This window comes from Crassostrea angulata, chromosome 10 (assembly GCF_025612915.1).
Source record: "Crassostrea angulata isolate pt1a10 chromosome 10, ASM2561291v2, whole genome shotgun sequence".
NCBI classification, from domain to species: Eukaryota; Metazoa; Mollusca; class Bivalvia; order Ostreida; family Ostreidae; genus Magallana; species Magallana angulata.
This window is the reverse complement of record NC_069120.1, coordinates 41,886,936-41,914,218: the sequence shown is the minus strand read 5'-3', so window position 1 is coordinate 41,914,218 and position 27,283 is coordinate 41,886,936. Positions and strand designations below refer to the sequence as shown.

The 27,283-nt window shown below is 32.0% G+C and overlaps 2 protein-coding genes across 4 annotated transcripts in view; both read left to right on the top strand.

Moving 5' to 3' along the window:
- The window catches only part of LOC128164854 (CAP-Gly domain-containing linker protein 3-like), a 134,987-nt gene that overhangs the window by 6,386 nt on the left and 101,318 nt on the right, over window positions 1-27,283 (top strand). The window lies entirely within an intron of this gene.
- LOC128164855 (serine/threonine-protein kinase NIM1-like) lies at window positions 1,430-22,606 on the top strand. Of its 3 annotated transcripts, none has more exons than XM_052828891.1 (4): window positions 1,430-1,568; window positions 13,493-13,924; window positions 18,041-18,309; window positions 21,187-22,606. In XM_052828891.1, the coding sequence occupies exons 2-4, from the start codon at window positions 13,678-13,680 to the stop codon at window positions 21,925-21,927; spliced, it is 1,257 nt and encodes a 418-aa protein (XP_052684851.1). In that variant the 5' UTR covers window positions 1,430-1,568; window positions 13,493-13,677; the 3' UTR covers window positions 21,928-22,606. The 3 variants fall into 3 exon arrangements, with proteins under 3 accessions (XP_052684851.1, XP_052684852.1, XP_052684853.1); XM_052828892.1 differs by lacking the exon at window positions 1,430-1,568 and adding an exon at window positions 11,614-11,869; XM_052828893.1 differs by lacking the exon at window positions 1,430-1,568 and adding an exon at window positions 11,614-11,899.

The following is a 27,283-nucleotide window of genomic DNA, read 5'->3' as shown; positions in this document are numbered from 1 at the left end:
TTACATTGATTGGTCTAGCTACTAGATGTAAATGTCAATTTGAAACAGGCTTATTATTTTAATCAAAGTCTTATAACTCCCCTGCCTTGCAAACTATATTAAATTGAGAAACGATTCGACAGACGATGGGGTCAGCTTTGTAAATAGCAAAAACCTCGGAGTACAAACATATTTTGTTTTGATTGCAATTTATTCATGTTGCATAACTACGACTTCACTGTGATAATTTATGTACATTATATAGCTGATCATTATATTTGTACTACTATCATCGTGGCGGATATTATATTAATATGATATCCACAAACGTTTCTGAATTGAAAAATACATTGTATACAAATCAAACAAAATTCGTCGGATTTTCACCTTACTTTACAAATTACTTCTTCACTTTTCTTTAAAAACTTCAAATTACATGCAATACAACAAGCATTCACGTTTTGTGCGTATGCTTCTATAGTTAGATTTTTAAGTTGCCGTTATATGTGGTATATATTAAAATTAGTTTGAAAAGTCATAAACACTAATAAATACAGCACTTCTTTAATCAGTAAAATTACAAAAATAACAATGATAGATATTAAAATATATGGAACTATTGTTTTCTTCGTGGTTTTTGCTGGGGGGGGGTGGTGAAAAAGAATTTAATGCGGTTATCTTTAATAAAAAAAACTTTACAGTAGTGTGGAATCATAAATATTCGTGGAAGACCTGTGTTCGTGGATTTCGTGGATCACCCTAACCACGTATTTACATCCCCGCCAACGTATTTTCATATTTTTGTCTTCGTGAACCACATAACTTTAAGTGTAACAGATATACAATGTACTTTGTCTGTCCACTCTCTATTCAGTTGAAAGAAAGTATAATTATGTATATTGCTGATTCAAATTTTACATCAAAGTAAAGAATTGCACAAATTAAAGAAAGTTTTATTTGAAAGTAGAGTGTGAATAGTTAAAGAAATTATGATAATAAATTAAACCAATTGAATAATTCATTAGGCCTTTAGAAATGAATGAAAATATTATATATATAAGAGATCAGTCGGAGAAGAATTCTGTCCAATTTTGCGATTTTTCATAAACAACTGACCAAACCGGCAACAATTTATTATTTTAAACAATATGTAGACAATGTTTTGGGGACAATTATTTTATTTGACTGTGAAATTTTTTACGACTTATATACTATGAACAAAATGTGCACGCCGCTAAAATTTTTAAGCAATATTATTTTGCTTAATTCGGTAAAAACGATAATTTATTCCTTTTATTAGTTTTAATAAACTGTGAAAATAAAATTTAAAATAAAAGTCATTAAATATACCTACTTTGTAATGTCTTTAGGACATGCTGCTAATATTTTTGTGGTTTTATTTGCTATTGTAAATCCGGTAAAAATAATTTTCCATATGATTATTTACTACTTTTACACCGCTCCGGAGCGAAGTTGCCAATGGTGACGTCAATAATCCGTCGCGAGCTCAGTCCCGAATTTTCTTACCTGCAAACTGGATGGATCTTATGGAAATAGAAGTGAAGGTGTTCTATTTTAGCAGTTTGTTGGTAAGTACTTTATTTTAACATATACTTTAATGTTCTCCACTTCAATTTTTACTTAATGGCAACTCTGTTATAAATCAAATTGTATAATCGTAATTATTTGATTAAATTGATAGTGTACAACGAAGTATCAACCATAACCACGATAACAATACATCACAATTATAGACATTTAATCGCATGCTGTATGGCGATAAATGTGCCAAATGATGCATAAATTTCACATGATTGTGAGTTATTAAACTGTTACACCAGGAAGCATTTGATGCAAATGAAATTTTTAAGATTATTTATTCAGCGCAGTACTGACCAGCGCTATAACTATATATTAAGAAACGAGTGCAAACCAGCATACACGTGTAATCAATATACCAATGTATATAATAATGTAGAAACTTTTTTATGAAATGTTTGTTAATACCATAATATGGACCTACATTCTTAACTAAAGAACACATGCTGGTTTTGATAAAAACGGTTACCATAATTTCAGCGTAGAGAGTAAGTTGGTACAAAATTTCTAGCTGAGGTTACAGTTATAACACAGGCGAAACTGTCAGTTTAATTTGATATATGTGTAGTGATTTATAGTAAATGAAATATAAATTTTTAAAAACTAATATTTAAAAAAATGTTTTGCGTGCACTACATGTATTACATAATACATGTACCAATATTATAGACCTGCTGAAAGTATATTGAATGAGGATGAACTCTAAAACATTAATTGGGTGAACTTTACAGTTTATGAATTTATTTTGGAAGGTTTACATTCAATAGACATCTGAAATGTAAATACAGTAGATTTTATTGTTTGAATTTTCCGTGTCTGGTTGGGGATGTTTTCTTAGACATCCTTGCAAAATTAGTATTTCTGTACTTCTAACTTTAGAAGCCATATAGGACTTATAAGGTTAGTGGTTGATTCCCATAACTGAACATGAAAGAATCCTTACTTTTTCTGGGTGTTCTGAACATATAGCATCCTTGTATGTAGAAGAGACTTAGCTGCAGGTCTGTAGCCCCTGATCTGAAAAAATTTGGATGGACGACCTGGGAGCAACAGTGTCTCCCATAGTAAAATCTGCAATTTATGTTGCACAAAAAATTGTGCTAGTTTTGGACTGATTAGCCTTATTTTCACACAAATACTATGAAAAAATTAGAACCATTAAATTCTTCAGTGAATTTACAACTGATATTGGTACTTTACTTGCCTCTAGAAGCTAGAAAAGACTGAGTGACTGAGAACTCATTATAAATGAGTAAATGTTTTGATACACATTAGTTTACTGCTTTAACCTCATCGATTTGGTACATATTCATGGCAAAATATTATTTTTAATTTAGATATTTTTGTTTGTAATTATAACCGTAAGTTCTCTCATTCAAATCTCATACTCAGTTTGGTAACTGAGGGATCCGCAAAACTCAAGGTTTAGGTAAACACATTTAAGACTTTATATTATTTATATATATTAATTATAATTATTTCATGTATAATGATCAAAAATACAGATTAAACCTTATATTTTCTATCATTCAGGTTAAGATTTATGAAACTTCATTTGTTATAATATTAATGTTATCTTTACTGGAGAATGACCAGTGGATATCATTCTCTGCATGGAGAAGTTTATCGTCTCATTTAATCAATTTGATATCTTTTTTATGTGACTGTATGCATTTGTTTAAATTTTTTCCCTTACCAAAGTTAATAACACTTAAAGGCATTTGCTGTCATATATATTTACAACAGAACTGCATGCTTCTGCCAATATAGATTTTAGGATTATGGTTATATGCCTTGATCATGCATCTATGCAGTTTTGTAAGCCATTAGGCCTTTGAGAGATGCTTTTACGAGACTGTGTCCTTGCAAGTCTCACAGTATTCTATCATCAGCTTGTAATAATTAATCATCCAATAAATCTAAAAGTTTCCAAAATTACATTTTAATTACCAGGTACGTTCTAATATGCATATTTTAGCAACCGTAACCAATGGGAGATGAAATTTAGTGCACACTGAATAATGCAGATACATTTAAAGTATCGATAAAACTAAAGAATTAATTATTGTGAAACTTAATTACAGTAGGTATTGATTTGACATCAAAATATGATGTTTCAATAATTAAGGTGGCTCTATACACCACTTTTTGATGACGCAGTACGCAAAAAAGTAAATCTTGAAACATGCATTTCCGGTATTGGCTGATTTAAACTGAGGTGAATTGTATGGGAACCGCTATTTTGAAAAATGTGTTAAATGGATAGATTTAATTTGATAATTGGAAAATTCATTACTTACAAGTAATGTGGTATGTGACACCTTCACGTTGTGTGGTATTATTTATCGAAATAACAATAAAATCAAGTATAAATTTTTAAAGAGTTTCTTTAGCATCATCGATATGTTACACCGTAGCGCAGTGGGTTAGTGGGTTCACTACAAACCAGTAGGTCATGAGTTCGATTCCCGTTGAAAACAATAAATTTTTTTACTTTCCAAAACTTTCTAAAACGTATTTTTTGGTTGAATACCGTGAAAGAAAATTCTAAACAGGTGAAAATATTTCAATTATAATATACTTTAATGCACATTAATATCGACACCTAACGGGGATGAGAGGGTTGCTTTGAATTTCTCTCAGGTTGGGATACATAAATCCTATAAGCCTAGTCAATGTTTCCCTTTATTTATTTGACTTAGTTTTGCACTAAAGTGATTATATTCACTTATACAGGGCAAAGTCTATAATGAAATATGCATGTATTTATCATTCCAACATTATATTTAGGGAATTTTCTTCAACTCAGAAATGAAAAGTCCCCAAGGTGTTTGGGCCTTGGGACTTAGGAACGATAACCATTACATGAGGAACTTTCATACCAAATAAAATTTTAGATATTTTTTGTGTTTATTTGCAATTGTTTTCATTCAATTTTTTATTTCACATTTATTAAAATACATTTTCTTATAACATCAAGCAACTTTTTCAAATGATTTGTCATCAGAGTAAGAAAATATGAAAAAATATGTTTTGGGGAATTACTAAAAAAAATTGCAATAATAACATTTTTGAATGTTAAGAAGTGTTATATTTTTTTTTATGTGTCCGAAGGAAATATCCATCATATGACAAAATGATTTCTCTCAATATGTTGATAGCTGTCTTTTTAAAAAATATTTTACAAAAACACGAAAAAACATTAAAAAATTCTTTAAAAATACCTATAGTATCCTTATCGTCATTTTAATATTTGATAAGTATATGTTTTGTGGTCTTCTGTTGAAAATTTGAATAAACTGTGGGTGTATAGAGCCACCTTAAAACTCTCTTTTCTTTTACCCGGTATATAACCCAACTTTGGCTCTGATTATTTTTCTCATGCCTGTGCATTAATTGTGACTCAGCAAGTTAGATATTAAGGTAATAGAGAGATGTGTTGATTAAATTCAGTTTAAAATTATTAATATAAAAAAAAATATATACATTATAAAAGTAAATCCTACTAATTTTGCAGTTATTGATTTTTAAAAAAATCATTGGACTTAATTATACATGTATTTGATATTTGAGTGAATTTATAACCCTATTTATTAATTTTTGATACAATGACTTATTTGCATCACTATGGTAGTTCATCAGCTGATAAAATCAAAATCAGAATATCAAATTTTATTTTTTGGATTAGAAATTTACAAGTCTGAACTTTTATGTTGTAAGTTCAAAACTAATTTGTAAACCCCACTGATTTTATACACCCTATTTTTAGACAGGAATAGCTACATCTAATATTTCACAACAATTCCATATACAATTTGAAATTTTTTAGATATATGATTCAATTCATTATCCAGAGCCTACTTAGTTTGGTATGTGTCTAGGCTAGCTATAGACTACTGGTAAACTGTCTAGGAATTTTCTGTGAATACCTGTATCAGTTTATAGACATGACCTAGCTGTATCAGTTTATAGACATGGTTAAACCCTTGGGTCGATGACAGAGCCTGCCTGTATGTATACCGGCCCCATAAACTTTCTCATTCCGGCCCTGATTAATCATTGTTAATTATATTAACACATATGTTCAATAAAAATAACTTGTACTTTTATTATAGCCATAAAGTTGTCCATTGGAAGTTGAACTAAGATTATAGCTTCCGATTTTCAAGCATCAAGTATTACATGTCATAAGTATAATATTTTAACTGAAATCATTCAATTAATAGAATCTATTGCATAATCCAGCTTATGAATCATATGATAGTTCAGGAGTATATTATACCTTTAATAGATTTTAATATTGCATCTTGCTATTTTTTTCATGATAAGCAGATCGATTTATATTTATCAAAATCAAAATAAGACCCCCTCAAAGACAGGCTTGTATACACAAGGGATGAACATTTCACTGTAGATCCGTCAGAGAAATGTCAAAAACAAGTAAAGATCACCTCGATCTGAAACAGATAGCAGTGTGAGTTTGTATAACCATACATCCCAAAGGAGTTAAGAAATGATTAGAAATAATTAGATATATTTTCAGTTGTTTTAACAACATTTTGATTTGATTTGTAATTATCATTATTATTACATGTAACAGAACAAGTCCAAACGTAATAAATGGAAATATTGAGTTTATGCACTTTTACTGTTGAATTTTGTCTTAAATTCATACTTGGCAAGAATCTCTCTCTCTCTCTCTCTCTCTCTCTCTCTCTCTCTGGTTTAAAGGGTAATTTGTCAAAATCAAATCAAATGAAACAGTTGTAACGATGAACATAAATAATTAAAGATTTACCGTGCAGGAAAACTAATTAGTTGAGATCAAAGGATTAATTTTTAAAGTCATCTGTGACAGGGCCTCTGGATTTATTGCATTGTAAAATTATTCCATGTTCCACTGTTAGGTTATTTAATGTGGGAGGATGCAGTAATGTAAGACTGCATTGTTTGTGTTTTTGCTTGTTTAAGGGTCCACACACCTGGGAAAAGTTTTGGCAATATACAGTAAACTGTTTCACAATGCGTTAAAATCACCATATGCATGTTGTGACATATGTTGTGAAGTCATGGGTTGTTGAGGATCATCGATCCTTAAGTCACAATAGACAAGGATTTTTAAAATTAGTGCAGTGGACAATTTAAACATTTGCTTCTCACTGATGCGACCTGAGGTAAATGTGGTTTTATGAAAAAGGGTATGGAGGTCACCCGCTTGGACTTATGGATTTTCTTCAGGTACTCCAGCTTCATCCTATATCAATGACCCCCTCACACTCACATCAGCACCAACAAAGGATTGTTAATAAATCATTGTAAAATTAGTAAAGTTCATGCAGTTCAAGAATAATTTAATTGTTTAAAAGCTAGATGTCACATATTGCAGCAGACATGTCAAGTGTGTTGATATTTAAGCATTGAATCATTATTTTTTGAAGGATGTGGTCTCATAACTGCAAGGTGTGTGCAAACAAATCAGGTCTTGATCTGGCTTGAAGTCGCGAGGAGAGTCAGTCATGTATTCATATATGCACCAGATTTGATGATTGGGACTTCTGTGTTATGCATAAATATCACTCAAATTACCGTAATCAATGCAATTTGATAGGGGGAAAGAAAGTAAATGTAAATATTAGTTTATGGAACACTGATTTTATTACATTTTCAATCAAAAACTTAACTGCATTAAATTTTTGATAAGTCAAATCTTGGGAGCATCAATAAGTTTTCAAGAATCTTCTTGCATCTTATGATATTTAATTATTACATACCAATATTTACTTGGAGCAAGTATGTATTGTAACACACATATATAGACTTGAATGTTACAAAAGATATTGATGCTGCATGTATCGGTACCAGGCTTTTAAATATACAGCCCATAACCTTGAAAGTTTCTGAGATCCAAAACACATTTCTGTGTATTGCGTTCAATAGACGGGGTACCGGCTGGGTGCTGATCGCCTGTCTCCTTTCATTAATGACGTGAATCAATACTGTTTTCCTCTGTTGCTAGCTAAACAAAAGCAGGGTGGAATATGCAGGTGGCAGCTGATAAGTAGCTAGGAATTGGCTATAGGTCACTGCCAGCGTAGCTAGTATGATTCTCCCGGTCGCGTTATGTCAGCTTGTCAGGGCATTGTTTCTTAGCAATACGATAAGAAAAGGTAGAGACAAAGTTTGAAATGAGGGAAATCAATTGGTTAATATTGGCTTCTGTCAATTCCAATGTGTCTGCAAAGTTTGATTAAAAACTACTTGAGTTTACAGAGTCAACTTCATGATTCACATTTGACAAATTTCATTTCAATTGTTAATTGATTTTTGTAAGTTTTAAAAGTTCTTGTCAACATTTAAAATATATTTGTAATTTGTATTATCATTCAATCCAGAGTTTGAAATGGTCTCTAGATGTCTGTTTTAACCTTGAAAAGTCAACAGAACTTAATTGCTTGTAATGTATAGCTGAGTTCATTAAAAACATCAAGCAGCTTTCCAAGGAAACAATAAATCAAGAGCTGGAACTGAATTTCTCTTCGATGTCTTTGACTGTTTGAATAATGTCAGGGTGACTTTATTGTAGAAATAGAGATTTAGATAGCAACTGACAGTACATGAAGAAAAATAGGACTTGATCTACAAATTATTAAAGTCTCCATTATGGTTTTTCAGAAAGCCCAATATTTTCCACAGCTAGTATACCTGTATATATTGCTTAGGCTGAATTCCAATATTTAAATTTCTTTGTACCAGGAAGTCATTAAGATTATTTTCCTTATCTGTGTTCCTTGGCAGGCAGATCACTTGCATATTGAGCTTTTCTGATCAACATACATCCATCAACTGCTTTTCAAGATGACTAATTTACCTTTCACAGATTTATATGTCTTGGTTTTCAATGCCATGCCAAATTCAATTGACACAGCTGATACATTCTTTGGTGCAAATATTTAAAGCTGCATGGTCCGATTTTTTTGTAATTACAGTATCAATTTTTTTTTCATACAAATCATTTATCTTAGAAAGTTATGGACTTTCTCCTTTTTACACCAGCAGAATCGGTCTCCTTTCAAAGTTAAAAATAGTCAAAGTAAATAAAAATAATTTCTCTTTGGGCAAATGAAAAAACAAACCAAAATGCATCACGGGAATGTTTAGAAAAGGAAACCGCTTGGTTTCGTCCCCCGAATGATTGGGGTTATTCAACCCGTATGCTATGCATCGATCATAAAGAAAGCAGACTTTGGAAATATTAGCGAACAAAACGTACACATGTTTATTTGTAATTTGTTTGATCATTTCGACCTTTATTTAAAGCGATGATAAATTCGTAATACAACCATACCCATCTCGTCGTCAGGGGTGAAATTTAACATGAGGCGAAATAATGCGGTACCTTTTAATGTCGTTTGTTTTGTTAGCAAATTTTGTACGTACTTTTCTTCACTGAAATTTGGCATAATTGACGGGTAAAACTACTGCAATGTCTATTATTATACATATACTAAGCATAGCCATCGTTTAAAAGCGTGCATAAAATTTGATATAAAATTGGACCAAGCAGCTTTAAGGGTTCCTTTCTTATAGTTGTAAGGCAGACCAAAATGCATGGTGTGTTATTAATGTCATATTTTCTTTAGAAATTGATAACTTTAGTCTAAATGGACAAATTGTACCTCCTTTCCTTTAGGTGCCGAATAGCTAGTATAACAGTTACTGAAACTCCTATTTCTCTATAACAATATGTAACACCATTGTTAGCAATGAGCCACACATATATATATCCATCAGCAAACTAGTTCATGTTCATAAAGAACTACTAACAGATATAACTCAGTAAATGTGTAAAAATTAAATTTGAGAAGAAGTAAAACAAGACATTTGCTTCCTCTAGGTAATATGTCTACTACAATGGGTTTATTGCCATAGAAACATCTTTGCAGTTTTTCTCGATCATTTACCATTGTGTCCATCAACGAAGCTTGACCTGTATTTTCAGGTGTTACCGAGTGACTGGTTTCCTGATCGAAGCAATTTGTCCATCTTGTTAAAACCCAAGGAATCAGGGATATGTCATTCTTAGCAATTCTTAGCAATTAAGAACCTTGAAAGCAATCGATTTTTCCATGCAACTGATTGTACATACAAGCTGGTTAAGCTATTAAGTCCCTATCTACCATATTTCAATATAAAGTTCATTGAACTGCCCCCTTATAATAATAGCAGGTACTTGTACATTAGACTCTAGTCATTCAACATGGGTGAAGTTAATATAATATTTGCGATTATACCCATCTATTGCTTGATTTCCTTGGGGTGGGAATATTATTATTGAACATGCATCATATTACATTGTTTTCTTCACAAGTATGATCTTTTCTTCACAAGTATGATCTTTTAATTGGTATATTTAATTATGTAAATGAAGGCTATTTGTTATGTCATAACTTCCTACTACGTTGTAGTATTTTTTTGCAAGGAGAAGTCCAAATTAAATTTCAGTATCCCTGCATAGTCAAGTTACTAGTAACTAAGATATTGATGGACATGAAACTGGTATAGCTATATGTGCAAAGTCATGAACATCCCTTAAATCTCTCTCTTTCTGGACAAATTTCTTTACATTTTATTTAATGGCTCAGCCCTTTTTTGAATAGAGAATTCAGGTACAATTTACTACTGCAAAAGGCTTGTATTGAAGTTTTTGATACAGTTGAAAAGGTTTGATTCTAGCTTTGATCTCATATTGTGGCCTATATTGACTTGTTGGGTAAGTTTTACATGGTTAGTAATCTGGTTGTGTAAACAAATTTCTACCTGTAAAGGTCTGGAAGAAAAAGTTATCCCTTATTTTGTTTATTAATGCGGTATATCAAATATATGAAATTTTGTTTCAGCCTGGATTTGATTTTTCTGATTGAGTTGATGTTTTAAATGTAACCACAATAAAAAATTAATTTAGAGGAGATTTTTAACAGTATATATTTCAAAGATCAGCACAAAACCGTAAGAAAATAAATTATGCATGAAAATTGATGTGTATATGCACAAAATATGGAGTTATGAAGCTCAGAAAGGCCCTTTTAATCCTATTTTGTAAATCAAATGAAGCAGATATATAAAAAAAAATATATTTTTATTGCAGTTGCCCTTCACTAATAGCTAGTAAATTGGAATTGGTGACATATTAATTTTTACATACTGCACATAGTGATGTCAATATTTTTGTCTGGGCCAGAAGGTTCATTATTTCTTTAGTGAAAAGATGCATGACTGTGCATATTAGTTCATAACTAATTACGTTGTTAAGGAGGGGGCAACATATAAGTGAATGTCAATATTAATTAGTGAACATAAATAGGCTTTTAATGAACACAACAGGCCACATTGAAGTTTTGTTATTGGAATTTAGAATGAAATTACCATAAGATTAATTTGTTTTCCAAAATTCCTTATTCCAATGATTTTTACACCTAAATTTTTATTGTTGATGTAAGTTTAGAGAAAATCCATTCATTAATTTTTTATGAAATTTAAGGCTTGCAATAAATAATTTCGTTCCAACTTTAAATTTTTTCAAAAATTTGGACTACCCCTCCCTTTCTCCAAAAATAATTTTTTAAAAAGGACTAAAAGGAGTCCAAACCAAGGCTCAGTTGTCTGTATCTTGCATTGTAAAATGGAGAAAATAAGACCTTAATCTCGATTAAGAGATTGAGTGTAGTCGATCCTACTCCAACAATAACCAAAAGTGCTTATTCAATTTCACAGTCGGGGATAAGACAAATTTGGGAAAAGTTGCTTGTAGCTAATTACGATATGTGTATATGCCCTGTGTTTAATCAGTAAACGACCTTTTCATGGATTAAAGTTATAACATTTAAGAGTGCATTTAAATGGCTGATTGAATTATTTGACAAAAAAAAGGATAGAATTTGGTTTCTTATCCTTTTTTATAAGATAAACCTTTGGGAATTTTTTTCTATTGGACACTTGCAGTGAAGGTGAAATATGATATTCCATGAGTATAATAAAAAGACCATTTTTTTTAAACACAGCATTGCACTGTTCGATGATTTGGGTCGTGATCAATAGTGATAAAAATTTTCAACAATGCGTGGTCATTTAAATGTACGTATAACTGCTTTGTATGTGTATATAAAGACAAATTCATGTTTCCGTTAGAAGTTGTTTGGCTGTTTCCTAGTGCAGTTGTGTTAGTGAAGGGTACAATCTAGAACTCAGGTTGTGTGAACTGGGGGAGCTAGTTAATCTATACAATCTCGAGCAGGTTAGTAGGGGTCTACAATTCTGTAAACTGGTATGTACGAGTACCTTGTTGTGTTATGATAACTCAAGTCTCAGCATGCAAATTAAAGGAGTTTGATCAACATTGAATTCATTGGTAAGCTGATGAAGCAGTCATCTTATCAATACTTATTTTGGTTTTGTTCAGAGTTCATTTTTTTTTGTGGAATGTTGAAGTTATTGCAGGTTATACATGTATTTTACTGAATCATTGCATGCAGTCATTAGAATCACGGTTGATTCTACCTGCTAGTCTGCATCTTGGTAAAATGTTATGATTTATTCAAATACATATATATAGTGATCATGTACATGTATGATTTGATATTTGATCTCAATTATCTTTTTGTAGGTTAAGCTACTCTCTAATCTGACTTTGAATTTTCGATTTTTATGTTGAGACTATGCCATTTTAGATGATCGAAGTAATGGCTATATATATACAATCTCAAAGTTTAAATGAGTTTACTCAAATTGCAGATCATTAGTCAAGTGAGTTTTTCATATCTCGGGAGATAAATACCTTGGTGTCTCCATTGTTTGGGTCACCTTTATTTTATATGGAAGCTGTCCTTCTTTTTATTGGTAATCGCTCATTCTGTAGATATATATAATCATGCAAGTAACTATTAACGGAGCTTTTTCTTCACTCATCACATCTCGAGAAGAAAAACATGGGCTTAATTATTATAGGTGTTCGTGTATAGATCTCATTTATTATCATTTTTCTAAACTGGACCACAGATTTGCTTGGGTTCTTTTCATACGAACAATTCGGAACCAGTATATGCCGGATTGTGAGTGATGTAAATATCGCCTTTGATTTGTTATCACCTCTTGTAGTTGGGATGTAATATGTAATGTTATCTTATTTTAATTATGAAGATGCTTTTGATTGACACTATCCTTCTCTTTGATGTCTTAGCTGATGTCTCATTATATTTCAACCAAAGAAGCAAGTCTGTTTCTTTGAAGCCTTATTTCATCCTCCCAAATACCTTGTTGTGCATGTCTTTCCCATTTGATGTTTGACTACATGGCAATTAATTTTTGTTTTTAATACCCGATTGTCCTTGATTAAATGAGTCATTATAGGTATTATAGGTATATTTTTTATTATCCATGAATAAGATATGTTTTGTTTTTTATTCCCAATTAATGTCGAGTGTTGATGTATGAACAGAAAATATTGATATTGGAACCTATGTCATCGTGCAAATAATACATGTTTTGTAAAATCTTTGTCATGAGTTTTCAAATTTTTATGTTATCTAATTTAATGGTGTTCTTATTAACTGGATGTTTTTTATAGTGTATGTATATATGTATTCATATTTTGAATTGATTGAAACAAAACAGTACCCAACCATTACAGCATCATTTTACTAAGTGGTGTGGTGACAAAGAAATGAATATTATAATATTAATTTTTAGTTTAGTTTCCTATTGTCAACCTTTTTTATCAGACTAATCTAATAGTCAGCAAACAGCAAATACTAATGAATGAAAATATGTATGTATACATGTATCAATAAGATAAAGCATCAGGCCTTTAAGTGAATGCTACTATGAGAGTTATTGATTGGTGGATATTTATCTCTTGTAGGCTCTGCAGAAGAAGTGCTAATTTTTCAACACTACGCTTTGGATTGGAGTGGTTGATTGGGGTCTTTTTTTTACCACGTGAAGTACCAAACATAACGAGAAATCGTCAACTGATCATCATATGAAATATGTCTGTCGAGCATGTAACATTAATCGACAGTTCTGTGTTCAGAGTGTAAGGGTAATATGAAAGATAAAAGTGAGATGCTGAATGGTGACGGAGGATATGGTTATGAAGGGCGGGAGGACGAGAATCGAACCAAGGAACGAAGATTAACTCCCTTCGAACGATTGTCGAACGATTTAAGCAACGATCAAAAATGTCTGAAGGAAATAACTCTGGGAAAGAGGATAGGGTTTTATCGAATTCGAGGAGAACTCGGAAGTGGGAATTTCTCGCAAGTCAAAATGGGTATCCATGCATTGACAAAAGGTATCTATTGCTTCTACATGAGTGCATGTCAATCTTTTATACAGGTATACCGTATTTACAAATTACTTAAGGTATTTTCTAGATGATCAAGAAAAAAAATTTACAAGTGAAAAAGCACGGAATATTGATTACAAAAGTTGTCTTAGAATAACAAATATGGGTGTCGTAATTTACATGATTGATTCCTTATCCTCGGAGAATTTGTCAAAGGGATATTGGGATTGTGCGACTGCATGGAGTTTGAATGTAATCTAAAGTCCATTGTCAGATGATCTCGGCATTAAAGGAAACTTAATAACTAGAGTGATGTTATGGAGTATTCATTAATACTTGGGTTGACTATACATTAACAAAAAGAAACCAGGATATTTTTCATACCTTTTCCGGTAGTCGTGATTCTAAAAAGATATATAATGTATTGGTATTATTATTGATTGTATAAAATTCACATTATATGTGCATACTCCTTGTGTCAACCAAGAACATGTGTACTAAGGCTTAAATAGAATTGTATTTATTTGTTTGGAATTTGCTCCCGCCTGATTGAAATACCCCCCTACTAATTTTGCAATCAAAAATTCTTAGATTATTTTTTTTTTCGTCTTACAATGTTTACATAGTTACAAGTTCATTCAGATTTTTATTTTTTACCAATTTTTAATTAGATTAACTTCCAGATTGAAAATTTTAAAAAATTCCCTCCCTCCCTCTTTCTTGGGTCTGGACCCCACAGCAGGCAGCAATTCCAAACAAGCATTTTTTAAGGTTGGCCTAAGTCTACATTGACAATTCACAGAGCATGTCACTGCATCACAAAGAAATATGTGTTTCTTTTCCTGCATCCATGATGAGATAATACATCTACCTTATAGTTAATGTAACAGATTTAGATTTAGAGTAAGGTTTTCGTGATTCTAAAATTAATGTAAGGTTAAAGTGCCAGTGATTATTTTAAATTGCCAGGTACTGTAAAGTGTACATGCGTGTAAAATGTATGTACCGTGGTTTTATTCTTATCTGGACTCTAATCATGATTCTAACCTTCCATAAAGTTGTTAATAATGAATGGACATGCACTATTTTGATTTAACAAGTTTTAATACCTGTCTGTGATATTCCACTGATCTGTAGTCTTTTCAGTCTAGTGCACATGTACTAATTTTGGCACACAATGGTGCTTATTGCTTCATCATGCAGGTCTCGCAACACTATTTTTCCGAAGGTTCACGTCAAAACATTGCTGAGGAAAAGTAATTCCCGAATTCCCCTTCGTTTTTAAGAGTTTTCCGCCAGCGACAGGGACTGTACTTTTTTATGAGATGAAAAACAACGTGTAAAATGCCTGATTTTCCCACCTTAGTAAAAATACCAGGTCACTTGAATTTTTGATGCCAGTTGTTACAGCAGGGGGGTGAAATAGGGCTCGGACATAATTTTCAAGCACATGTGTAACTTTGATGTAAACAAACTCTCGTGCCTTTGTGGATGGCTGTGTGTTTTTTGCAACTAAATTGGTTAGGAATTAACAATTGTTTTAAAAGTTGTAAAGAGGAATTTTCCCAGAAGTTTGTTTTAAACTCGCTACCCGTATCTAAAGTTGCGTAATTTTGGAAAGAATATATAGTAAAAATTGATAGTGGTGTGCAACCTTCAGAAGTATAGTGTCAGCTAGAAAGCCAAAATCATATAGACTTTTGCAAAATTTTCATGCACTCTCAATAAAGCCTTGGCCTAATGAGTAACATTTTCTTTCAGCCCTAAAAATCATAAAAATTCAAATAAGTCAAAGAAGAAAAAAGAAACAGCTGTACATGTATTATATTAATTTTTTAAAGATAACTCTCTCTAACATCAGGAATGTTAATATATTAATTATACATGATATAATTTCAGACATAAATTTGATTCCTTTCACATGTTCGTGAGGGCTTGTAAAACTGATGTATATCTGACCCAGTCTGTCAGTGAATCTTAGGTGTTAATTAGATGACAGCATGAGATTTCCTGGGTGGTTCCGGTACATGGAAATGGAAGGCAAAACTTACTAAGTTAGTCTAAGCCTAATTGCCCAAAAATGCGAATTTAAGAATCGAGCACTTTCAGAAGTACTATGGTTTCATTTGTGGGCATCAATTTTTCTAAACTTATAGTTTAATTCACAGTTTTTGAAGAAATACAAATTTGTTGACAATGGTCCCAAAAATATCATATAATGTCATAGGATTCTGCTTTGATGAGCAGTTTGATTCCAAGGATGGACTCAATAAAATCCACAAAATTGGCGTTCAATGAATTTTGATTTAGCAACTGTAACAGTATTTGAACCTGCATCCTTTTGCAGAATGAACATGACCACTAAAGTCATGCTGCAATGTTACTAGGGTATTAATTAAACTGAAATAGGCTGTGAAATGTATGTGTTAACCATCTCTTAGTCGGGAATGGACCACTCATCATTTTGAGACGTAGGCAAACATGAAGATGAAGTTGCTGAAAAATATCCAGTACCCTGGAACGTCAACTGATATGAGACCCTTCATATCTGTTGAATTATGTTTTTTCACCTCAATTCAAAATTGCAAGCCCATTAAGCAGTGACATTCTGGCAGTGGAAAATTTGTTGGATTTGCAATCTGACACAATAAGTTAATAACTGCATTTAGTTAATTCCTTTATTTAAAATTACTGATAATTTCTTTGATAAAAACTATTTTTCTTTACTTTAGATGGAAAAAAAATACAATTGAATAGGAGAAAGTGTTTTCTTTTTCTCATATTGATAAATGTGATGGCTACATATTTTTTGTGAAGATAAGGTAAAGATATTAACCATATTACTGGTACATGTAAGTATCGATCACCATGTTTTTTTCCAATTCATACTTTGGGAATCCTATAGGGTTAACCAATAAAATATTTCTTTTTGAACAACACAGATAATAAGGTTCTAATGACATCCTGGGAAAGATGTGCTAATGATTATATAGGAAAATGACTTGTAATTTGTCTTATAACCTGTTTTTGAATGTTTATGTTCTACATGTTTTGGGCGAATTGATATTGCTTTGACCACACAGTTACACTGCATTAACATGTTGGTGTTCAGAGTTATTCATAACATCACAGTAAAATTTGTTACGGTAATGTATGTAGAGCGGCATTGTCATAAACAGGTAGCATTATAACTAAAAATGACAGCTAGTATCATAAGGGAAGCTCATTTATTGGATGAATCCATTGGAATTCAAGCAGGAATAGGCCTTTGGAAAGATGAATGTTAATGAATGACAATATACTGTAAACCGGCCATCTTTTATTCAAGACAACTTTTTTTGGCGATTTACCGTACTAGAGATAAACTGGATCAAGTGACTAATTTTTGCGATCAAGAGGTAGATTATCTGGAAATGAAATACAACAGACATTTGATGAAACATCTGGTTCGCAGCGATAAATAATTTGCCATATGAGGCTCTCATGAACCTCTCAAAATTTTCTATCTCGCAAATAAAAGTTGGTGTGCAGTTTGTTTTAAAATTAATTTAACTATTGCCTGTTTTATGTCACATCTCACTCCCACAAGTATGATTACCTGTACTAATCACTTATGTAATCATTGTTATAAGTATGGGGATTAGACAGCAGAGATGATGTATACAGATTCAAGTACCTCATGGGGAGAATTAGAGGCTCTTATTGATTAATTGATGTGTCTCAATCCTCCTACATGGCCATTGTCAAGCGGGTTCCTCCCCCTCTGTTTTGTAATCATGTAATCATGTACTTGTTATCACCTCTGATGTTACATTTACTTGGTAATGGTACTGGATAAGGGACTGCAGGAAGTAAAGATTAAGACTCAGAATACTTGATAATATGAACCATGAACAAGCAGAAATGACAATTCAAATTAGATGTTATAGAATTGATATTGAGCTTACTTAATATGATACAAGAAACTTAGGCTGTCCAAAGTCAGTTTTATGTTACATTTGTGTAATTAATTGTGCCTAGTGATTATGTTGTTGAGATTTTGTTACTGTACCTTGTGAACGAATCGTATGTTGGGTTATAGCATAATGATTATTGATGTGATGTTTTAATTCCAAATTGCAGAAAAAGTAGCAATAAAGATTCTGGATAAAACAAAGCTGGATCAGAAAACCCAGCGACTTCTGTCGAGAGAGATCTCCAGCATGGAGAGACTCCACCATCCGAACATCATCCGTTTGTACGAGGTGGTGGAAACGCTAGCCAAACTCCACATTGTGATGGAATACGCCGGGGGTGGAGAACTCTTCACAAAAATCTCTAACGAGGGTAAATTCCCAGAGTCGGAGGCCAAACACATATTTGCTCAATCTGTAGCAGGTGTTCAGCATATGGTAGGTTTACCCATTGGTTCCATATCTTATTCAATGACTCCACTTGTTGCACTCATCTTGTTGAAGATAGGTTTACCCGTTATTTCCTTCATTATCCCTTCACTCAACTTGTTGCATTCATCATGATGTGGAGATGTTACCCATCAATCTATTTATTATCCCCTCATCCAACATGTTGCTGAGTAGTTACCCATTAGTTCATTCTTTATTCCCTCACCCCAACTTTGTTGAACTCCCAACATGTTAGAAAGTGGTTACCCATTAGTTCATTTATTATCATCGTGCTCAGCTTCTTAATGGAGGGGTAGCGCATCTTGAACTGTGGGTCTGTGAGTCTGTTAGAAATTTTTTTGGTGTTAGTGTGTTGGTGCTCAAAAGCCTATGGGCAAGATTGAAAGAAAATATTCGCAATTAGAAGGGTACTTCTTAAGCACAGAAATAAGCCCAATCCTATAGATTTTAAAGTATTCTTCAGAAACTGGATATCATATAGTATATATAGCTCACATTTTATGCTCCAGTTAACAATAGAAGACCATAAAGAAATGAGCTGACTAAGTTCTCATCACATTTGAAAAACATTTCATGTTGCAAAGGGGGGGGGGGGTATGGTAGCTTAAATTGCTTGGTGGTGGGTGCTCATCTCGTTCTATTTGCATTTCATCTATATTCAAAATTAGCCAGTACAAGTTACATGCAATATTTCAATTGGTCATGAGTATTTCGTGCATAATAATACATGTATTAACATTTAGAGCACTAGAATTCTCTGGTTACAAATCCATTATGTGGATTATTGAAGTTATTGTAGCAGTGATATTCTTTGAATTACTGAACGATCGAGTTAAAGGTAAAATATGACAGAATGTAGATAGGTTTTTCAAAAAAATGGTAACGTTACCAATGCATGCTGGGACATTTCTCAACAGTTCAGCAAATTGAGAATACATGTTTTGTTCTCAGCAGAACCAATTTAAGGATTTCAGTCTTATCCTATTGATGGGAGTTGTTAGCAAATTAAATAAGTAAGAGAGATTATTTTTAAAGGAATTTGGGGGGGGGTTCAAAAAACTTAGTTAAACAGGTCAGGTCAAGGTCAAATATCTGCTCTAGATAGATGAACTGTCCAAATGTTCAGGTTTTCAATTGAAACTAATATTCTAAATAAATGCAGGTCTTATGCTACACCCCCCCCCCTCCTCCACCTTGATTCCCCTTTAGATCTGATCTACTTTAAAGAACAATAACATTTTTAAACGTCTTGTTTTGTAATAAGATAAATTAATCAATATTTTTGCTTTGGCTTCCCCCTAGTGACTGCATTCTCTCTGAATTGTTTCAGATATAACAACATCGATCAGTCATAGAACAAAATTTAAAGTATTTTCACTCCTTCAAATTTCATGAATACACAAATATCACTAAACAAATAAAGCAATTGTTTGACCCTTAGTCCTTATCAATATCAGAAGTGTTCTCAAATAATGGCCAATGTTTAAATTAGAATTTGAGTTGAGATAACCACACATCGGCGGTCTGGTCTTTCTCTAAATTAATATTTGTTATGCCTTTCAATCTACCACTATTGTAAAAACTGTTGACTGCACAAATTGTTTGGTAAATGGAAATTCTTTTTTTGTGGATTCAAATATAAATTCCATTTATGTATATAAATGACCATGCCTTGATAGGATCGAAAAGTGTACCATTTATTGACTGAAAGGTCACCCAGAACTCAAAAGTTTATCATCTGTTAGTTTTGACAATTTACTTTAAAAAAAATATGTATGGGTACAAATTAATTATTCTCATTTGAATTATTTGATCAGTTGGTCCATTTCCATGCATTGTTGATTGTTTAGATCAAGGGGCCTAGCTACAACAGAACTTAATACATTATGTGATATACATGTACCATTATATTTGTGACTTTATGGGAGTCATGCATGATGAGAATGTTTATGAATATATGATAACTAAACATTTGATAATGTTTTTTAATTGCTTATAACAATGTATCAAAGTAACTGGATCCATGGAAAGGCATTGAATTTTGAATGACATCACCAAAATTTTGACACACTAACCCACATGAAAGTTGGTAGTAAACTTGGTTTTGAACCTTCAGGCTACATACAGGTATATATCAGTGGAAGCTAATCGCCTGAAGTTCTTACAGATCCAACCATTTATTGCTTGCATTTTTGCCGCTTCCAATGCCATTTCACTATCTAGATAAAAAAATTTCAACAGATTTTATTGTAAATGTTTTTTAAACCTTGGTTGGTGTAGAGCCAATTTTGATATTCATCTACTTAATAGAAGATACCAGGTACATAAACTTGTTGATTGAAATTTTCAAAGAAGATTAGTCTACAGATATACCGGTTCAAATCGTGATTAATTTGTCATTAATTTTCAAAGTTGCTGATGTAGGTGAATAATCAATGACAAATTTTTGTCCAGAAAGATCAAAGTTGATTCTTCTTTCTATGTTGTCAGTCCATCTCTTCTATCCTGATCAGTTCTTCGGGTCATTTTATTAATAACCTGGTAGTTTATTTTAAAAAAGAAGGAGGAGGGAAGGGTGTTAGAAAAGATGCAGGGTTAAAGACCTAATGCTAGAATATAAATATTGAGCTTAATAAAAAAAAAAAAAAAAAGAGATAAGAGCTAGATGAGATGGGTGGAAGATCTGAGGCCAAAATATTAATCAAGCTCAAATAAAATAATTTAAAAAAAACCCACTTTTGAACACCATGAATAGATTCTTCTGATAATCCAATGAACCTCAATGATAATCGAAACAACCTCATTGATACAACAGTGAACCTTGATGTTCCCATATCTAATTTCTGTGTACTTTTTTTTTTCCAGCATAAACACCACATCATTCATCGTGATCTCAAGGCAGAGAATGTGTTCTACGCTGGTTCTCGTATGGTCAAGATTGGTGATTTCGGTTTCAGCACACACTGTCGCCCCGACCAGACATTGAACACTTTCTGTGGCTCTCCCCCCTACGCGGCACCTGAACTCTTCAAAGATGAAAGCTATTTTGGGACATATGTTGACATATGGGCATTAGGGATTATGTTATATTTCATGGTTACTGGAGTTATGCCTTTCAGAGCAGACACAGTTGCAAGGCTGAAGAAATGTATTCTTGAAGGCCAGTACACAATTCCGTCGTATGTATCGGACAGTGGTCAATTTCTTATTCGTAATATTCTTAGACCTGTGCCTCAAGATAGATTCACGCTGACTGAAATTCAAAAGAGTGAGTGGCTAGAGGGCCAGGAATTTCCAGCGGAGTTAGAACCATACAATGTCAATCCATCTCAGGATACTTCTAGTCTGTCAGAGGAGGAACAGGATGCACGTCGAATCTTAAAAGATTTGGGGATCACAAATGAACACATCCAATCGGGTCATAGGGACTCGCGAAGCAGCATTACAGGGACATATAGGATTGTTCTTCACCGTGTGCAGAAAAAGAAATCAGGTTTGTGCGATTCAGAAACTGAATTACGAGGGCCTGATCTGGTATCCAATTATGACAGAGCTAAATCTCCACCCACGTTGAAGAAAGAATCAAAAGTGTGTACTATATTGTGATTTTGTGTTAGAAATTATTCTGGAGTGATTAGGAAACTTTCCATCAGGATTACGAATTTAGTTCATGTTTGAATGGTGCAATTTTTTCACTTAGAGATTTTTAAATTGATGTTTTCTCTTTTTCTGATAAAGGTACTGTATGTTACACAAACCTGTACAATGTATTAGGAATATAAATGAAATGCAGATTGAAAAAAACCAAAAAAGCATTTGAAGTTTTTAGAGCATCTTTTCCCACCAGAACATGAAAATGTAGAATCTGCATTGTGCTGTTTGTTTATTAAAGGCTACAAATGCCTTCAAGGGTATTGCCTGAGTGCTGTAATTTATATATGTTTTGCAGTTCAAAAGTTTTTATTCTATAAAAAGTTTAAACTTTATGCACTCTGTACACATTTTATGATGACCGCAACTACACATATTGAATTGATCAATATTTCATTGAATGAAGTTCTTTGTTGTGACAACACTCCAGAAAGAAATCTTCAGTTAAAATTTGGGGCACTATCTATTTAGCTTTCCTGCTGTAAAAACACCGACAAATATCCGTAATATTGAGAGTATAGCCTGGCTTTTTTGTAATTTTGTACCTGTATATTTACCAAGGAATCTCACGCAATTGATTTTTTTTTAACGTTTTTTTAAATTTCGTCTATCTATGACCATAATGTGTTGTAAACATGTATTATGCATGCCAAACTGTTTATATGGACCAAAACAGAAATATATTGATTAATGAGATACAATGAATTGGGCCTTGTCTGTTATAACTACAATATATTCTTCTTTTCCCGACCGTAATTTATATTAAAGCTCTCTTTTTATTTCGTTGATTTTTATTAATATTTTTTTTTTGGATAATGATGCCCCCATTTGGAATTGGTATGTTAAAACCCTTTCTTTTTTGTTTTTAAAGAAATTATGTAATATTATCAATGGTACGTAATTCATTAGTGTCAAGTTGATTTGTATATCTTTTGTTTTTGACATGTTTCCAATTGCATTAAGCTTTACCTTATAGTTTACATACAGTGTCACACATACACACACACAGACTTTGTTTGGGTTTTGTCATGACAATCACAGCAACACATTTTGCTCATCAATATGCCTCTTAGATAGATCTGGGTGATTAAAATCTTGATTTAATTAAATACCAGTTGTTTCAGATTGAACCATAGCATACCATAGCATACTTATATATACAAATTTCTATCATTGTTAAAAGTTTTTCTTTGAAGTGTAATGTTTCAATTTTTTTCCTCTCTTTCTATCCCACCAAAGGCATATTTTGCTTGCAATAAATCAGTAGTACTCTTGGATGTACCAAAGGAATTACTGCATGCATTTAAGGTACATTAAATAACAGGCCTTGCTGACTCCATCACCGTCTCCTTAGTTTGAATTGCAAAAAATTGTGGCCCCATCCCATCATTTTACAATCAAAAATGTTAATTAGTAATATTATTGTCTGTTTTCTTAAGTGCAGATATTTTTCTGAAATATCTTATTAGCAATACAGCTCTGATCAGGAGACACCAATTATAATGACATATAGGCATTATTATGAGATGAATATTTACCATGCATTTAGATGTTTTGGGTCTTTCAAAAAGGACTCCTATATTTTTCTTCATTGTCAAAAAGTGTGTGTGTAAGCATGCTAGCCTATGATTGCATGGGCATGCAAATGCAAGTTGTTATTGATAAGATTTTTAAAACAATTTAAAAGTTTATTAGAGTATGTATTTCTAATAGTATTATGAATTCATAGAAATATGAATGATACACACTAGCTGTATTTGCTGCATTGAGCTACAGTAATGTTCTTTTTTAGAGCATGCATTTTTTTTCTGTCTCCTGAGTCAATTACCTATGAACAAAACACCCTTTTTATTTAGATTTTTTATAAACACATTATAACTAGTATGTTACTTATTCAAATTTTTGTTTCTGAAAAACATTATTTTCAATTTTTTATGTCATTACAAGTTTGGTTTTTAGAACATTAAAGTACATAGTGCTGGTACACAAATGTACCAGTAAATTAAATTTTTTCAGTTATTATATATACTGATGAATTTGTGTTAAAATTGTATGAACAACAATTTAATAATTAAAAACTTTTCTACCCTTTTTTTTATACAGATGTACATCTCCAAAGACATATCAAGATGTTGTTGTTGTTAATGTTATACATGGATATGTATCATTTTGACAGTTTCTTGTCAGAGGAAACTAATCAAATTAAATACATCACTATTATGGCTGTATTTTCCCCAGACAGCTAAGTTTCTGCATTCCCTTTACTGACTTATACATGTATGTACATGGGAAGTTTAGGAGGCGTATGTCAATTCCGCCAATTAGACTCCCCAACGTGAACTTTTATAACTACATGTACACATATAGCTGTGACTGTGATTATTTTTTTTTTTTCGTCATTTAACTTTGGTGTTTACAGCGTCAATATTTGTATAGTATGGATATAATATAATAGAAGTTGTTTTCTTTTTACAATGATTATTTTGGAAATAAAAATACAAAAAACGAATTGAAATCTTATTTGTTATACTCAAGTATATATAAGCATCAGAGAATATTTTTGGTTTCTATATGAACTGTTTAAAAAATGCTTGGTTTCTCATTTAAGGTGGCTCTATACACCCACAGTTTATTCCAATTTTCAATAGAAGACCACAAAACATATACTTATTGCATATTAAAATGATGATAGGGATACTCTAAGTACTTTTAAAGAATTTTTTAATGTTTTTTCGTGTTTTTGTAAAATAGTTTTTAAAAAGACAGCTATTAGCAAACTGAGAAAAAAAATTTGTCATATGATGGATATTTCCTTCGGACACATAAAAAAAAATATTAAACTTCTTAACATTCAAAAATGTTATTATTGCAATTTTTTTGTATTTCCCCAAAACATAATTTTTCATATTTTCTTACTCTGTTGACATATCATCTGAAAAAGTTGCTTGATGTTATAAGAAAATGTATTTTAATAAATGTACATAAAAAATTGAATGAAAATCATTGCAAATAAACACAAAAAATATTTTAAATTTTATTTGGTATGAAAGTTCCTCAGGTAAGGGTTATTGTTCCTAAGTCCTAAGGCCCAAACACCTTGGGGACTTTTCATTTCTAAGTTAAAGAAAATTTCCTAAATATAATGTTGGAATGATAGATACATACATATTTCATTATAGGGCTGTATAAGTGAATATACTAGCATTCCCTTTAATGCAAAACTAAGTCAAATAAATAAAGGGGGAAACTGACTAGGCTAATAGGATTTATATGTATCCCAACCTGAGAGAAATGCAAAGCAACCCTCCCATCCCCTGTAATTGTCGATACATGTATTAATGTGCATTAAAGTATATTATAATTGAAATATTTTCATTGGTTTAGAATTTTCTTTCACAGTATTCAACCAAAAAATATGTTTTAGAAAATTTTGGAAAGTTAAAAAATTTGTTGTTCTCAATGGGAATCGAACTCATGACCTACAGGTTTGTAGTGAATCCACTAACCCAATGCGCTACGGTGTAACATGACAATGATGGGAAAGAAACTCTCTAAAAAATTATACTTGATATTATTGTTTATTTCAATAAATAATACCATAAAATGTGAAGCTGTCACATACAACATTACTTGAATGTAAGTAATGAATTTTCGAATTATCAAATTAAATCTATTCAATAATTAATCAACAAGTTTTTCAAAAGAGCTCTCCCCATGCAATTCGCCTCAGTTTAAATCAGCCAGTACCGGAATTGCATACTTCCAGATTCACTCTTTTGCGTACTGCGTCATCAAAAAGTGGTGTATAGAGCCACCTTAAATGCTTCATTGAAAACACAATTTTTAAAATTATATTCGGTTCCTTCAATTTGATACACCTGCTTCATTGTTAATTAATTTCAAGCACTACTTGTAACTACACAAGAGAGAACCTCTAATTATTAATTTCCTTTTTTCTGCATGCATATCTGGTCAACTTTGCGTGGTGACAATCTTTGATGATCTGACCTTAATCAGTGAACTACCTTGTTTTTGTATAGTTATTTTTATCAATACATGTACTAAAGTAGGTCATGATTAATTAAATATAAACTTGTTTTATCCAACGGGGATTGAAATTTAGAGGTTTCAGGATATCACATAAATATCACAGGAAAACCAAAATAGATTCTTAAATGTACATGGAAATGATACACATCTAAAGGACTATGTGCGGTATGGCCGAATATCTGCCCCCAATTTTAACCAATTTTTAAGTAGTGTCCAATAAAATTAAAATCTTCATAAATCATTGTACAGTGGATGCCTATAACTAAAATCATGATTTTAGTCATCATTGCTTATTCGCTATTTATCTATGACGTCAACTAAATGACCTTATTCCCGCTAATTTGTAAACAAATGGAAATATTTTCATTTTTGCTTTATATTTTGCATTCGGAAGTATAGAGCGCAGGTCTGCTCAAGTAAGATTTTAACATATGTTTTTCTTTGTAACAATTGAAAATATTTCCAATTTTGCTTTATATTTTACATTCGGAAGTATAGAGCGCAGGTCTGCTCAAGTAAGATTTTAACATATGTTTTTCTTCTGATAAGTATACACATTATACTAAAAAATGGTACTTGAGCAAGCCTGCGCAATATGTTTCCCAGTCGAAAAACCATCGGAAAACACCAATATTTTGCTACAAAATATCAGTATATCAAAATTAGGCAATGATGTCATTTCTACATTATGACGTCACTGTGGTGATAATCTTTTGCACCCTTATTTTAAATATAATTCTAACTATCTTCCACCTTATTTTTAAAGCTCTTTATAAAACTTTAATTTTGGGGGCAAAAAATGCTTAAACCGCACATAGTCCTTTGTTTTTTTAGCAGCAACCTTTGATCCACTTTCACAATTTGATGATCAATGATCAATTTTAATGAAGCCCCCAATTTAACATGCATTATACAGAATACCCTTACTGTTGAGTTGCATTAGGAGTTTATACATACTTAATTTATTACTACAAGGCTCTTATATATAATATCAAGTATGCACAGTACATTTTCAGCATCATAGGTAATCAATTTTAAAAAACATATTAAGCCTTAATTGACATTAACTTAATATACTTTGCTGCTTGGGACTTTTTGTCCTCTTCATTTCCTTCAAAGACAAAGGTAACCTGTTGTTTCGTGTTTGAAGTGTTTTCTACCAACTCAGGGAGACATTCTTGTCTCAATTTCAACAAGGTAGCGTGCACAAAATCATTTTACAGGAGCAATTTTACTCCTACCTTATGGAGATTCAAAGCGA